Source organism: Musa acuminata, chromosome BXJ1-1, assembly GCF_036884655.1.
Source record: "Musa acuminata AAA Group cultivar baxijiao chromosome BXJ1-1, Cavendish_Baxijiao_AAA, whole genome shotgun sequence".
NCBI lineage: Eukaryota > Viridiplantae > Streptophyta > Magnoliopsida > Zingiberales > Musaceae > Musa > Musa acuminata.
Genome location: NC_088327.1, coordinates 3,015,855 through 3,030,411, shown reverse-complemented (window position 1 = coordinate 3,030,411; position 14,557 = coordinate 3,015,855). Strand labels below are relative to the sequence as shown.

The 14,557-nt window shown below is 46.9% G+C and overlaps 3 protein-coding genes across 3 annotated transcripts; 2 read left to right on the top strand and 1 right to left on the bottom strand.

Moving 5' to 3' along the window:
* The first annotated feature begins 1,124 nt into the window (after window positions 1-1,124).
* Window positions 1,125-3,812, top strand: LOC135607863 (ABC transporter G family member 9-like). The gene is made up of 4 exons (XM_065100062.1): window positions 1,125-1,366; window positions 1,682-2,474; window positions 2,549-2,871; window positions 2,974-3,812. Exons 1-4 carry the CDS (start codon window positions 1,250-1,252, stop codon window positions 3,625-3,627), a joined length of 1,887 nt encoding a protein of 628 aa, XP_064956134.1. The 5' UTR covers window positions 1,125-1,249; the 3' UTR covers window positions 3,628-3,812.
* Window positions 3,813-5,456: 1,644 nt separating this feature from the next.
* On the bottom strand, window positions 5,457-7,202 carry LOC103978311 (NAC transcription factor NAM-B2-like). The gene is made up of 3 exons (XM_009394071.3): window positions 6,966-7,202; window positions 6,533-6,873; window positions 5,457-6,434 (listed from the first exon to the last, which is right to left on the bottom strand). Exons 1-3 carry the CDS (start codon window positions 7,168-7,170, stop codon window positions 5,811-5,813), a joined length of 1,170 nt encoding a protein of 389 aa, XP_009392346.3. The 5' UTR covers window positions 7,171-7,202; the 3' UTR covers window positions 5,457-5,810.
* A 3,107-nt stretch (window positions 7,203-10,309) lies between these two features.
* Window positions 10,310-13,704, top strand: LOC135607820 (indole-3-acetic acid-amido synthetase GH3.10-like). The gene is made up of 4 exons (XM_065099963.1): window positions 10,310-10,971; window positions 11,087-11,188; window positions 11,270-12,102; window positions 12,839-13,704. The coding sequence occupies exons 1-4, from the start codon at window positions 10,637-10,639 to the stop codon at window positions 13,375-13,377; spliced, it is 1,809 nt and encodes a 602-aa protein (XP_064956035.1). The 5' UTR covers window positions 10,310-10,636; the 3' UTR covers window positions 13,378-13,704.
* The last annotated feature ends 853 nt before the right edge of the window (window positions 13,705-14,557 follow it).

Here is a 14,557-nt window from a genome sequence, read left to right as displayed (position 1 = left end):
ACTCGGAGAGTCCTCCTCTTTCCGGGTCGCGTGTGGGACGTCACATTGGATCACATCGCCCGCAATCAGATTTGGGGCCAATTGGGCCGGTCAATGCAACATCAATTTGGGTCAATTACAGCTCAATAATCTATTCGGACTCGCAATTCCTAACATGTCACTTGAATTTTAATAATAATATTATATATATAAGTTAAGCATTAGTTCTAAACTTATATGCGATGGAGATAAATATATCAAATATATTTTTTAATCATAATTATCATTCAAAATCACATGATATTAGATAAAAAGTTAACGCTAGAAGAGTCAAGCAAATTGGGAGAACCGATAAGCTCAGACTAGATTGAAGATGTCAAGAGTAATTTTATCATATATTGAGTAGATTCAGCATCCACTTTATTTATCATCTTTATCAAGAGGACACACAGAAAAATAGTGTCATGTTCTAATCTTCCCAATCTATCAATCCCAATTTGACATGGACCAGACAAACAAACAGCAACGGGCAGCAAAATCCAACATGTACCAGTGCGAATTTGACGTGGACCACAACAGCAATGGGCCCCGTCCACTTGCCTTATCCTTGCGTGCAAGCGAGAGCGCCAGCGGGGCCCCACTAACTGCCCCATCGCTTCGTCCACCGACCATAGAAGGAATGCTGGTTTGGTTCACACGACTACCGCCTTCAATGAATCAGTTAAGAACACTGCGTGGAATCTACAAAAGATTTAACGAATCTGCTGCACTGCATTGTATCCACGTGGCATTGTTCTGATGCATGCACCGTAGCATATCGACCGTTATATCTACTGCATTAAATGACCAAACCACTTTTACAGATTTACAGCGAGATCCTGCGTACTATTAGCTCCATCCACTAGAAACTTGCGCTGCTGGGCGTAACCAAGTTGTCGGGATGGTTGTGTTGCAGGTCCCATTCCCCCTCTTGATTTGTTCCTCATTGCAGCAAATCGCCGGTAGTGGGACACCATATCAACGCAAACTGTCGAGGTACGAGAAGAAAAAGGACATGATGTCACCGAACATATCTCTATTCTCTTCTTGGCTCCTCTGCTAGGGAGAAGGCATTGCTCTTTATTAACAAGAGGAGGCGTGTCACCTTCCCCGGTCTCTTCTCTCCATCCGGCTCGATCTCTCTTCTCCGTTGGAGGAGGAGGAGGAGAACGAGAAGCAAAAAAGAATCCCGAGACGAAGGATCCAAAAAATCGATCGAGCAAGTTAGGACATGGAATCAGAGTCGAAAATGGCGGAGATAGAACTGCAGCAACCGGACCGTGGAGAGAAGAATGATGCAGCGCCGCAATCAATCTTCGCCAAAGCCCATCGTCCTATCGATCTTAAAGTACATGAACGTCCAATCTTCGGTCCTTACCCGTTCTATTCAAGTTCTGAGTTTTCCCCTATTGCATGTTAGCTTAAAGATTTTTCACTGTTGATTTCAAGTGCATGAAGAGCAAACTGAAAATTTAGGAGAAGAACTATTATTTGATTTCACAGTGAAAGGTAGAAAAGCATGTAGGCTAAGAAGCATTTAAAATGTGTCGTACAGTAGAGCGCATTTCGAGAAGAGAGTATCTAATTGATTCTGCCCTATGATCACCTTCGATGAAGTTGTTTGATGAGAGGTAACGGCGACTTGGTAATGAGTTCCATGCAGTTCGAAGATGTGGTGTACAAGATCAAGACGAAGGAGAAGCGCGGGGAGAACAAGGGAAAGCAGCGGGAGAGGGTGATCCTGAATGGGATTTCGGGTACAGTGTATCCGGGGGAGATGATGGCGATGCTCGGGCCCTCGGGGAGTGGGAAGACGACGTTGCTGACGGTGCTTGCCGGCCGCGTGGCACGCACTCAACGCCTCACCGGCAGCGTCACCTACAACGGGAAGCCCTTCTCCAGCTCGCTTAGGCGCAGGATGGGGTTCGTGATGCAGGACGACGTCCTCTACCCGCACCTCACCGTCACGGAGACCCTCGTCTTCACCGCGCTCCTCCGCCTCCCTGGGACCCTCTCGCGCCGGGAAAAGGCCGAGAAGGCGGAGGCCGTCATCGAGGAGCTCGGCCTCACCGCGTGCCGTGACAGCATCATCGGCGGCCCCTTCGTGCGCGGGGTGTCCGGCGGAGAGCGCAAGCGGGTGAGCATCGGCCAAGAGATGCTCATCAACCCGAGCCTGCTGTTTCTGGACGAGCCCACCTCGGGTCTCGACTCCACCATTGCCGGGCGAATCGTGTCCACCCTCGCGGACCTCGCCAAGGGCGGCAGGACGGTGACGATGACCATCCATCAGCCGTCGAGCCGCCTCTTCTACATGTTCCACAAGATCCTGCTGCTGTCAGAGGGTAACGCCATATACTACGGCAGAGGTAGTGAGGCCATGGGCTATTTCGCAAGCATCGGTTACTCCCCTGCTATGCCCATGAATCCTGCCGACTTCCTTCTCGACCTCGCTAACGGTACGTGGCCGCTCACTTCATCACGCAAACCTTTCGATACGGATGGGACTGACTCGGTGCCACTGTGAGTGCAGGCATCTCCTTCAATGAAACAGTCGAAGGTACAGCATCTACTAAAGAAGCTTTAGTGGATGCTTATAACCACCACTTGCGTGGTAAGGTGGCAGAAGAGCTTTCAGGCCTGAGCCAACAACTTGATCAGCAGCAACACGAGGCGGAGAAGATGACGAATCAGTGGTGCACTACTTGGTGGCAACAATTCACGGTGTTACTGCAAAGGGGACTCAAGGAAAGAAGGCATGAAACCTTCGCCGGGAGAAAGGTGGCACAGGTGATTATATCAGCTCTCATCGGAGGTATCCTATGGTATGGTTCGGCAGGTCACATCCAGGATCAGGTCCTCTTTCTTCACTCGCATGATCGACACTATTTTATCTACCAGCGAAAGAATCAGGAAACCTTCTACTGTTTACATGAGCTTCCGTGATCCTTCGTGCAGGCGGGGCTTCTCTTCTTCATCGCTGGATTCTGGGCTTACTACGCATCGTTCCAAGCAATATTTACATTCCCACAAGAGCGCACCATGCTGAGCAAGGAGAGGTCCTCCGGGATGTACCGGCTGTCATCCTACTTCATCGCCAGCACGTTGGGGGACCTGCCCATGGAGCTCAGCCTCCCTATCGCCTTCGTCACCATCACGTACTGGTTGGGCGGCCTCAAACCTGTGGCGAGCAGCTTCTTAATCTGTCTCTCGGCCTTGCTGCTGAGCGTACTGGTGGCGCAGAGCCTAGGGCTGGCGATCGGGGCGTTCGTCACGAACCTCAAGTCCGGGTCGGCGCTCTTAACGGTGCTCATGGTCATCTTCCAGCTCGCCTCCGGGTTCTACGTGCAGAACGTCCCGCCCTTCATTTCGTGGGTCAAGTACGTCTCCTTCAACTACTACACATTCAAGCTGCAGATAGCGTCCCAGTACTCTCCCACCGACACATACCAGTGCACTCGCACCACCACATGCCCCGTCTCGGAGTTCCCCTCCTTCAAGTTGCTTGGCTTCGACAAAAGAGCCTTGTCTGTGATAGCATTGTTCCTCATGATGTTTATCTTCAGATTTATTGCTTACCTGGGTCTCCTGAGGGTTGGGATCCCCAAATAAGCCAATGGAACGACCCGAGTCTGGGGATGCAGAACATATCAGAGTGACACTAAACCTTCTACCAGACATTCTATTCTTTCGACCCCTCTCGATCTCTAAGGAACTATCAGAGAGATGCGAAGTATTTTCTCGTGAGGTATTCAAAATACTCGATTCCTAGTTTTCAATGCCTTTCAATTCCTTGTTCTCCAAAAAAATTGCTGGTTTTATGAATCCCAATATTGTAGTTCCCAGCAGTCGCGTGATGCAACTGCAGGTTGTCCCTAATCATCACCAAACACAACTGATGACTTGCGGCGGAAGGTGGAGACCAAAGAGAGACGGTAATGGCAGAGATTGGAACTACATAAAAATCATGTAGTTGAAGTAATGTAACGTATGTAGAGTCTACGAAACCACAGATCTCTTTCATCGACAAACCACGACTCTCGATGTGATGAAGAACAAATGACAAATCAACTCCAAAACACTATTACGAGTAAGAATTATCGTGGGCTGTTCGTCAGGAGGAACACAAGCATCATAACTATTAATCAACATGGGCTGTTCCATTAAAACCCATCGTAAGTAGGTGATAACATAGCACTATTCTTCTTTTTCTCACTTCATACCGCCAACATCTAACTTTTCTTTAGATCTTTTGTTTCTTTTTTTCTTGAATATTGGGTTTGATACGATGTTAAGATCATTAACATCGACAATGAATTGGAGTCAAACTGATCTTTGTGTTCGTATGTACGATTGTACGCGAAGCATATCGTAAGTCAATTCAATATAAATATCTAAACTCTTGTTTGTTCTAATGGCTTTGTAATAAACTGAGATTATTCTCATGTGATAATACTATCGTCTATAAGTTCTCTCTCTCTCTCTCTCTCTCTCTCTCTCTCTCTCTCTCTCTGTGTCTCAGTGTTTTGTATTGGAGTTACACTTGAGGCATGAGAATGGGACCATTCTGTAATCCTCCCATCTATCATCACAGTGGTTTCTTCTTTCGAGTATTGGAGTAGCTTCTGTTGCTTGAGCAGGTCAACACATCAGTGATGCGCATCCTGTTAAGTGATCTTGCCCTCCATCTTCTCCCTCGTTTGGCAGCCTCGACCCAACTGCAGCTGAAACTTTCTTCGACATCTTTCCCATTTGGGCAGTACGATTACTAGGGTTCCCACTCACTGATGTCAACTTCCAGGGACAAACGAGCCCGCGGAGTGTGACTCCCACTCTACATACATTCACATCAGACGAACGAGAGAGAGAGAGAAAGAGACAAATATCTCAGCGGCCGGACATGGGAAAGTCCACATGCACTCGCTTGGCGATTTCCCATGACAGGAAAGGAGGAAAAGAGAACCGGGAAAAGGCTTTTGGAACGGCATCGATCCTGCAGCTCATTAAGGATTCGTGAGGCTGAAGTCAGCCCCACATATGCTGAGGCTTACCTTCTTGTTTTGGTAGAACCTAACTTTCTTTCGTAATTAGTGTCCACCTCAGTATGAGGATGCTTCCAAATAAAAGCGGATGAAGATAGTTAGAAGATGATTCCAACTTTCTTTCTTTGTCACTTCCACTGTGCAGATGGAGATAGTTAGCAGCTCAAATAGAAGCCAAGCAATAAATAATTTTCTCATGTTAAGAGACGAAAGCAGTTTATCATAGAAAGAAACATACTAGAATAGTTTAGGAGCCATATTTCAGAAACAATTCTTGCAGGTTTAACAGGTGAAATTGATGATGATGTTGATCGCGAAGCAAGTGATGGGCACTTCTCAACAAATATAATTCCAACAAGTTTTCAGGTCTCTACAGAACTTTCACCAGCATGAGTGATATGAACAAGATCAAATTCCATCCGAAATTTATTGCAAGGTGCAAGCAGCTACAACTCACAGTACTAATAACTTTATCTTCTCTCTCTCTCTCTCTCTCTCTCTCTCTCTCTCCTATTTGATATTTACTAAAGAATCCTACTGGATTTTATGCTCTGACGCTCGATCTCTGTTCTGCTATCCAACAATAAACTATATATATGTACACTGTTGAGTTACCTGGGACTGAAGAGAACCTTTCTAGTAGGGGAATTTGAGCATTTGCAGGTGCTCCACCAGCAATCCTTCTTCCTCTGTATATTATGGGCTACTACCAGACAGATGGGACATCAATACTCACCTCTCAGAAGCTTCGAATTAGGAGGTCCAATTCACTCCGGGCAGCTGGTATGGCTGTTGGAAGATGGCTCCACCATCCCGTAGTGATCCAAGAATCATTTGGTCGTGGTATGTTGTGCCGTAGGGGATCTGATTGAGAAGCATATGATTTGTGTGGCCACCGTCATCGTTGGTGGCGCTGCCATTGCTGCAGCTACTGGTATTGTTCTTGTCGGCAGCATTGTTGCTGCCACTGCCATGGCCGGCAAGGAACCTCTGGGCAGGCGGTGCTGCGATGTCGGTGGGCTCGGTCCAGTATGCAGAGGAAAGAGGGTGTCTCGTGGGAAAGGTACCGGTGGTACTGGGAGGAACAGGCGAGAGGTTGAGTTTGGCTCTTGCAGCAGCAGCAGCGAGGTGGGTGATGGAATTGGTGGGCAGACCGACCTCATTCGCTAGTAGTCCCTCGAGAAAGGTCTCATCATGTTCGAGCAGTGAGTTGTAGTTGGTCGGAGCTCGTTGAGGTTGCATCCCTGTCTGATGAGCCACAGATGGCGCGGATCCGAGCATGTCGTCCGTGGCGCCTTCCCTGTCTCGATGCGTTGGCCTCAGGCTATCGCTCACGCTGTTCTTCTTGTAGATGCGGCACAGAACCCAATCATCCAACTGCATGATGTGAAGCAACAGGGATCGCGATTCAAGATCCACTAGCCTGATCACACGTTACCGCTACTGAATTAACTGATGAGGGGGGAGTAATCTACCCTGAGGGATCCGCCCTTCTTCTTGTTCGCCATGTGACCACCATAGGGGGGCCTGCAGCTACTGCTGCTGCTGTTTTCAGGGCTGCTGCCGTCGGCGAGCCGGTACTCGTGCATGATCCAGTTGGTCTTAGTTCCCCTGGGCGGCCTCCCGCGGTAGAACACCAAGGCTTTCTTCACCCCGACCTTGACCTGGCTTCCGCCGGACGTCAGCACGGGCTTGTCCGTCCCGGTGGCCTTCCAGTAGCCGGACGTCGCCGCCCGGTTCGGTCGCGCCCCGTTGGGGTACTTGCGGTCCCTGGGGCTGAAGAAGTACCACTCCTGCTCTCCAAAGTTCGCCTTACCTAGTCGGACACCACGTCCAATCGAATGCATCGCTGGGTTAGCAGCCGTACGGGATCAAGTGGCGCATGCAAATCGAAGAACAGAGACAGACCTGGGAGCTCCCAGGGGTCGAACTTATAGAGGTCAACCTCGGTGATGATGGCAACGGGGAGAGGTGCGGCGGCGGCCTTCTTTTTCAGGTAATGAACGACGAGCTCCTCGTCGGTGGGGTGGAAACGGAACCCCGGCGGGAGCTGCAGCTCCTGCTGATGTTTCATGCCGGAGGACGAGTCGGTATTCTCCATCTCCATCTCCATCTCCAGGGGAATTTGTGAGGGAGAAGAGTGGGGGGAGGAGGGGGGGGTTTAAAGGGCGATGGATGTGCGAGCGTACCGATGGCGTTGGGGCGGGGATTCCGCGGTGGCCAAGCGAACGCTCACCGGAGTCACAGATACTACCCATCCACCCTGGCAGGGAGCGCGGACACGTGCTGTTGGGTCCACCGGGAGAACCCGACTGGGGTGGGACCCGCTCGGGTCGTGTTTCCGGTCCACTTGAGCCACCGCCCTTGGATCTGCTCCTTCGAATCAACGGACGATCGCGATGTAGATGATGGATGCCATTTATTTAGGCTTCCTAATTTCTCGTAATTATGGACTCCTTTGGGGGCAAGCATGAAGAAGGGGCTGAGAACTGTTCCCAACTGTATCCACTGATGTCATGCTCTTTGTGATGCTGTTGTGGTTATGATGTGCCCATCCTTTGCCATCATGATGATGCTGACGACCGTTGGAGAACATGATGAACACTCTGTATCTTTTTTTTTTAATGTTATTTTTTAAAATAGATTTAAAATATTCTTGACTCATCTAAATCATAAAACTTTTTTTTTATCTCAGTGATCTCGACAATAAATATTAGAAAATCTAACTTTGTTATTGTTAATGTAGATCATCCACAAAATTTAAATAATAGTGCTAAGTTAATTTTTATTATATTATTTGGATGTTGATTCGGAATCAATTATAATATTTTTTTATCTTATAAAAATATTGAATAATTAAAAAAATTGGTTTGAGATGCATTGATCCCAAATCAAGTTTGGACTAGACTTGGATAATAAAAAAAAAATCTTAAATTGATATAATAATTTTTTTTCCTTGTCATATTTATCTTCCATTGTCTCATTTATTTGATTCTAACTTGAGGCACTATCTTGGTCATGGTATCAAAAGTTTCAAATGCATCATCTATCTTCATAACAACATAAAGATCTTGATTGGGTAATTAATAAGCTGCAAAGCTTCAGCATGTAAATAATGGTACCAAAAATATATTTGATAAGACATTTATTATCGACCAACATATAGTTGTCACGTGAGATCCAAGTCACTCTTCGTTCATCTTTAAATAAAGATTTAGAGTACTTTCTTTTCATTCGTGAAGATAATCATAAACTTTATAACGAAGATAATCTTAAACTTTTTTCTTATTTTTTAAAGTATTCCATCTTTTTTGCTGTAAAACTATTCGAACACACATTCGAGAATCTCATATCACTAATTTGAGTATCAGAAGAATCGAATTAGAAACCTCTTTCGACTTTAATTTTTGTGTAGGTAACATCTTACGAACATAATATCTTTATGTTGGAGATACTTTGGACAATCCTACGTAGGTCTAGACCATGTTAAGATAACCAAAACATCAATAATGATTTTTCCTATCAATATTGAATTATTCATTTGATAAAATGAAGCTTATATAGTTCTATCGCCTTACCTGTGCAAATGAATCTAAAAAAAGAACCCGACCAAACCTGAGTTTTGATTTTGGTCCTGTTTATTTTATTTTAATTTAATTGAACAATGGTCTCGCTTAAACATCAACATAGTGTGGACATCATCTACATTTTGTCAAGCTTCTACTATCTAAATGGCTAGATAGAGCTTCACAAAGGTATTTAGCAGATCCAAATCAAGATTACTATTCTCATGCTTGTGTTCCAAATGAAGACAAAGTGAGTCCACCATCCCTTATCTTAATCTGAGGTTTTAATTTTGATCATCATTTTTTATGCAAGTTAAGCTGCTTTAAATGGATTAACTTTTTGGGGGATGAATAGTTTTTGCTTCCTTTAAAACCATATACATTGTATCACAATCAATTAAAGTTGTCATTAATTAGCTCTTAACCATGGTTAGCTATCTCATGCTTAATAGTGCCTTGTTGCAGTTAAAAAGTTAGTTAACCCAATTCATGATTATTGTCCAACACTTGGAAAAAATTCAAAGCCTTATCATGGGATTACAAATAGGATCATTGTGTATTATTATTAGAGTTGAGTTGTAGAAAGTAGAAATGTCATAGTAAGTCGAACCTCAAAATAATTGTTGCCACAATTTTGTGGTTAATGTGAATAAGAATTTGATCCAAATGATGCTATATCTAAAAGACCCACTTAATTTAGGAATTCAGATAAATGACATCAACTTGTTTAAACTATGATATTGTTGACTAATGTATTACTTGGAAGCCTTAAATGACCAATCAATTATCATAATTCTCCTGTTTGTTGCCAGCAAAAGATGTTCAAATCAGTGAATAAAGTTAATTAAATGATACTTCAATTTGATGCTAAAATTTTCTTCAATCAGAGTACTACCATAAGCAGTAGTGGCCACAAATGGATAGGTCTTTTATGGTAAACCCTCCCAAGATGTGAATGTGTATATACATACATATATATACATCCTATCCTATGCTTTCTAATTCCAAGAGAGAGAGAGAGAGAGAGAGAGAGAGAGAGAGTCAATTACAGTGTGGTATATGGTCCAAGAATTAAAAGAGATGAAAATGGTTTGGGTTTGGAAAAAGCTTTTGTGGTGCATAGTGTTTGTGATACATGTGTGAGAATACAAGATATTATTATCATGTAATCAGTGACTTGATTCTTCAAAGCTATGATTTGTCTTATTATTTCCAATGTCATCTTCAACCTTTGTCCTGTGCACTTGAAGCCACCAACGTCGGTGTTGTTTTTACTTGGGCTCTTAGCCCACTGGTGGTGAGTGGAAGCGTGTGGATCGAATGGAAATCCTCTACAACTTGGTACCTTCTCAAAAGGAGGAGGAAGAAAAATGGCAACCTTTACTAAGGAATCAATGGGGAGATTGAGATGGTAATGTGAGCCAAATTCACCATGACCAGTAGATGAACAACTGAGGCAGGTTTAATATGGCATGACAGCAGCGACCCACCTACTGAATCAAGTACATTTTATGCATGTAATCACGTGGATTTCCCTCATCAACCGAAGTCCAAGTGTCTTCGTCCGATCCCTCCTTCAGCTGTCACAAAAGTAAACCCACGATTTGCTCTCTCTCTCTCTCTCTCTCTCTCTCTCTCTGCTGTGATTGAGCAGCAGATAAGCCGTCTTGTGGCCTTGGTTGAATCGTACATTTGAGGAAGAGAGAGAGAGAGGGGGCATCATCGTCGCACTCTTATCGAGAGAGATTTCTGCAACCCATGAGAGAGTGGGAGAGAGAGAGGGAGGGAGATGTGGACTCTTCGATTCTTTTACGGTGCATACCATCTCAGTGCAAGTGCTGTAGAGAAGGGGATATATGTTGCCCGGTTGCTGCCTGGGATTGTGCCTAAAGCCCTCAGGTTATTGGTCTGCCATGCACTCGTCTTGGTGAGACAAACATGAAGCCTGCGTGAGACTTCTTCGGTGAGGAGAGCAGTTAATTTGAAGCCGCGGTGGGTGGGCATCCGTCTCCCATGCCCGTCGAGGGCGCGCCGGCGATGGCAGCAGAGGACGCGGGCGACCGCGACATCGTCGAATGGTTCGAGGCCGCCGCCGAGACCGCGGGCGCCGTCCAGTCGCAGACGCTCCACCGTATCGTCGAGAGCAACGTCGGCTCCGAGTACCTTCGGAGGTGGCTCGGCGGCGACCTCCGCGTCCACGACTTGAGCCCCGCGGAGCTCGAGTCCCTGTTCACGTCCGCTGTCCCGCTCGCCTCCCATGCAGACCTCGAGCCCTACATCCAGCGGATCGCCCATGGCGATGCCTCGCCTGTCCTCACCCAGCAGCCCATCACCATGCTCTCCCTCAGGTACTCCCTTCTTCTTCTCTTCCTCCCGTTTCCTCTGTAGGAAGTGGACTGTGACCTTCAGGTATGTGCCCGTGTATTGTGCATTCATGCACATGCTCTGTAACTCGTTCTGCAGCTCTGGAACCACAGATGGCAGGCCAAAGTATGTGCCCTTCACACGCTTCAGCTCCCAGTCTACACTTCAGATCTTTAGGCTCGCAGCTGCATACAGATCGAGGTGTGTATGTATCCGAACGACTTAATTTGATTTGAACTTTGTTACTTGATCAAAGAACTGACGTTGTGGTTGGATTGGAAGGGTGTTTCCGATAAGGTCTGGAGGCAGGATCCTGGAGTTCATCTACAGCAGCAAGCAGTTCCAGACCAAGGGCGGGCTCATGGCAGGAACAGCGACCACCCACTACTTCGCAAGCCAAGAGTTCGAGACGAAGCAGAGGACCACCAAGTGCTTCACCTGCAGCCCGTTCGAAGTGATCTCAGCGGGAGACTACAAGCAGTCCACCTACTGCCACCTCCTCTTCGGCCTGCTCTTCCATAACGAGGTGGAGTTCGTGGCCTCCACCTTTGCCTACAGCATAGTCCAAGCTCTGACGGCCTTTGAGGACCTGTGGGAGGAGCTGTGCGAGGACATCAGACAAGGGACCCTTAGCTCCAATATCACCTTGCCGACGATGAGGAAAGCTGTACTGGAGCACCTTATGCCCAACCCATCTCTGGCGTCCAAGATCGAGAGGGACTGCGAAGAGCTGAGAAGCTCGGGCTGGTGCGGGTTGATTCCTCACCTGTGGCCTAACGCCAAGTACATCTACTCCATAATGACGGGATCGATGCAGCCCTACTTGAGGAAGCTGAGGCATTATGCAGGAGAGGTGCCACTGGTTTGTGCCGAGTATGGGTCCACGGAGAGCTGGATTGGGGTGAACTTGGAGCCGTTGAATCCTCCGGAGAGAGTGGCTTTTACGGTGATTCCTACCTTCTCTTACTTCGAGTTCATCCCTCTGTACAAGCAGCAGAAGCAAGATAGCTGCAGCACTATGGTGATTCCTGATGACTTCGTGGAAGGCCAACCGGTGCCCCTGTGCAAGGTCTCCGTCGGGCAGCAATATGAGATCGTCCTAACCACTTTCACAGGTCTCTCTCTCTTTCTCTCTCTCTCTCTCTCTCTCTCTCTCTCTCTAGTTTCAGAATCTTCATTCCTGCGTCACAGAGCTCCTTTGTGGTGCACTTCGGTACACTGTACCGCCCTTGGATGGCACGAGCGTTGGGGCCACAAACACATCTTTGAACAGTTCGTGGCATCCTAAGCTTTCGTCATGTCCTTTGCGGTATCCAATCCTATCTATCACAGGCGAGGGATGCTTGAATCCGCTCTTCGATCTTGGCAGCTTCCATGTAGTGTCACTAGAACTCGATTAACTTGCCTGTGACCATAGATAGCTTCAGGGACACCATGGGCAAGCAATGCCCACACCGTCCTTGTTGGACCAACAATGATGTGTGGCCAGTCTCTTGACACCATCACCATTCATTGCCCTCTGTGGTTCCCCACCGCCGTATCTCAACAGCCCCGTTGTCCTAATAAATACGATGATAAGATTGCGACATCTGATGAACCCACTGTGCCATGGCGTTTGTCCTCTTATTCTTTATGTTGGGCCACCATCCCATCCCATTCTCGCATGGTTGTTTTCTGCTTTGAGGTACCACTTCGCTTGATGAGCCTGTTTATCCCACAGTCAAGGTTGTGCAGTGGATCAAGAAAAGGCTTTGAGCGATGATGAGTTATTCGCGGTTGGCGAATGGAAGGAGAGGGGGCATCAGTCGTAAGAAGGAAGTACAGAATCTGACTTTTGGAGTTCCCTTTCAGGTCTCTACAGATACAGGTTGGGAGATGTGGTGGAGGTTGCAGGCTTCTACAAAGGTGCCCCGCAGCTAACTTTTGTCTGCAGGAGAAAGCTCATCCTGACGGTGAACATCGACAAAAACACAGAGAGGGACCTGCAACTCGCGGTGGAGAAGGGGAGCGGCCTCCTGAGCCGGACCAAGGCTGAGTTGGTGGACTTCACCAGCCACGCCGACGTGGCGCACCACCCGGGCCACTACATCATATACTGGGAGATCAAGGGCGAGGTGGAGGAGGGCGTCCTCCGGGAGTGCTGCCGCGAGATGGACGCGGCCTTCGTCGATCAGGGCTACGTGGTGTCCCGGAAGACGAGCTCCATCGGGCCGCTGGAGCTGCGGATCGTGGAGACCGGCACGTTTCGAAAGATAATGGAGCACTTCATCGGCAACGGCACCGCCATGAGCCAGTTCAAGACGCCAAGGTGCACTACCAACCAGGTGCTGCTCAGCATACTCGACTGCTGCACCGTCAAGAGCTTCCGGAGCACGGCATACGCGCCATAGCAAGTTTCCAGCCGAGGAAGAAGCTCGAGGCTCCTGCAATTAGCCCAACGACTGTAGCTACATTGAAGAAGACTGTGATGCTACCAGCCAAGACTGCATTGATTTAAGAGTAGACAAATCGTTTGCACTGTCTCTCTCTCTCTCTCTCTCTCTCTGTATATATATGTTATATTTGCATTAGCTGCTTGGATGGCCGGACTTTTGTCCCTTGTTCACCTCATTAACGTCCGAGGTAAAGTGGGTCGTTTGCTCTGCTTCTGGCAAGCAGTGATTAAACATTTGACTACTACCCATATATGTTGACCTTCAAAATAATCTTTTGACCAAGTCTATGAAAGCTGAGGCACAACGGCAATGATCAAACGGAAGTAATCTTTTGACCATATATATATATATATATATATATATATATATATATATATATAATGGCAGGGATCATGAATGATGTTTGTTCTGCTTCTGCCGCGTGTACCAAAGTAAGCTTTTGACCAAGTCTACGTAGCTTGAGGAATAATCAAACATGAAGCGAGCACAGTGACGACAAAAATGAATTCCCGGTAGAAAATATTATCAAGCCGATAAGAACAATTCTAGAAATAAGTTTCACTTATTGAGTGTTAGTCGAAAAATCCGGCTCTCCAATTTATTATAATTAAACTACTTAAAAAGCCACCAAAAAACGATAAACTCAAAACGTTGACCTCTTAATGACATGATAACTTTACCAAACCTAAACATTCAGAATGCAGTTTATGTTGTGATGGGATTGGCGTGAAGAGACTAAAGGATGAGTACCTTTATATTCCAACCATCCGATGACATGTGTGTCTTCTATCGATCATCCTCGTAATTATGATCGACGACTCCAGTTCCTTGTGTCCACACCTCTACTTGCTCACCCCACTCGAGCTGCATCAAAATCAATGGTGGTGAGACAATTACAAGAGAGCCAACATCAACGACATATCATTAAATGAGACGTGGACCGCCGGATCAGCTGTAGGTGTACGCTGGATTCGTTTTCCTTCTTTTTGCCAACCGCGAATCCACTGTTGGGGCCTCACTGTCGTTCCCTTCCATCAATTTCGCGGTCCAAAAGCCACCACCAAAAAGCCAGAACGAGAGCAACAGGGCCATTGATTGAGTCCCTTCCACTATCGTCGCCTCCCACGTGATCGGC

Coding starts and splice junctions, on each gene's coding strand:
- LOC103978311 (XM_009394071.3), bottom strand. CDS start 7,170: ATGGAGATGGAGATGGAGAATACCGACTCGTCCTCCGGCATGAAACAT. Junction 6,874..6,965: donor CGACCCCTGGGAGCTCCCAG/GTCTGTCTCTGT, acceptor GTGTCCGACTAG/GTAAGGCGAACTTTGGAGAG. Junction 6,435..6,532: donor AGAAGGGCGGATCCCTCAGG/GTAGATTACTCC, acceptor CACATCATGCAG/TTGGATGATTGGGTTCTGTG.
- LOC135607820 (XM_065099963.1), top strand. CDS start 10,637: ATGCCCGTCGAGGGCGCGCCGGCGATGGCAGCAGAGGACGCGGGCGAC. Junction 10,972..11,086: donor ATCACCATGCTCTCCCTCAG/GTACTCCCTTCT, acceptor CTCGTTCTGCAG/CTCTGGAACCACAGATGGCA. Junction 11,189..11,269: donor GCAGCTGCATACAGATCGAG/GTGTGTATGTAT, acceptor TTGGATTGGAAG/GGTGTTTCCGATAAGGTCTG.
- LOC135607863 (XM_065100062.1), top strand. CDS start 1,250: ATGGAATCAGAGTCGAAAATGGCGGAGATAGAACTGCAGCAACCGGAC. Junction 1,367..1,681: donor ATCGTCCTATCGATCTTAAA/GTACATGAACGT, acceptor AGTTCCATGCAG/TTCGAAGATGTGGTGTACAA. Junction 2,475..2,548: donor CCTTCTCGACCTCGCTAACG/GTACGTGGCCGC, acceptor CTGTGAGTGCAG/GCATCTCCTTCAATGAAACA.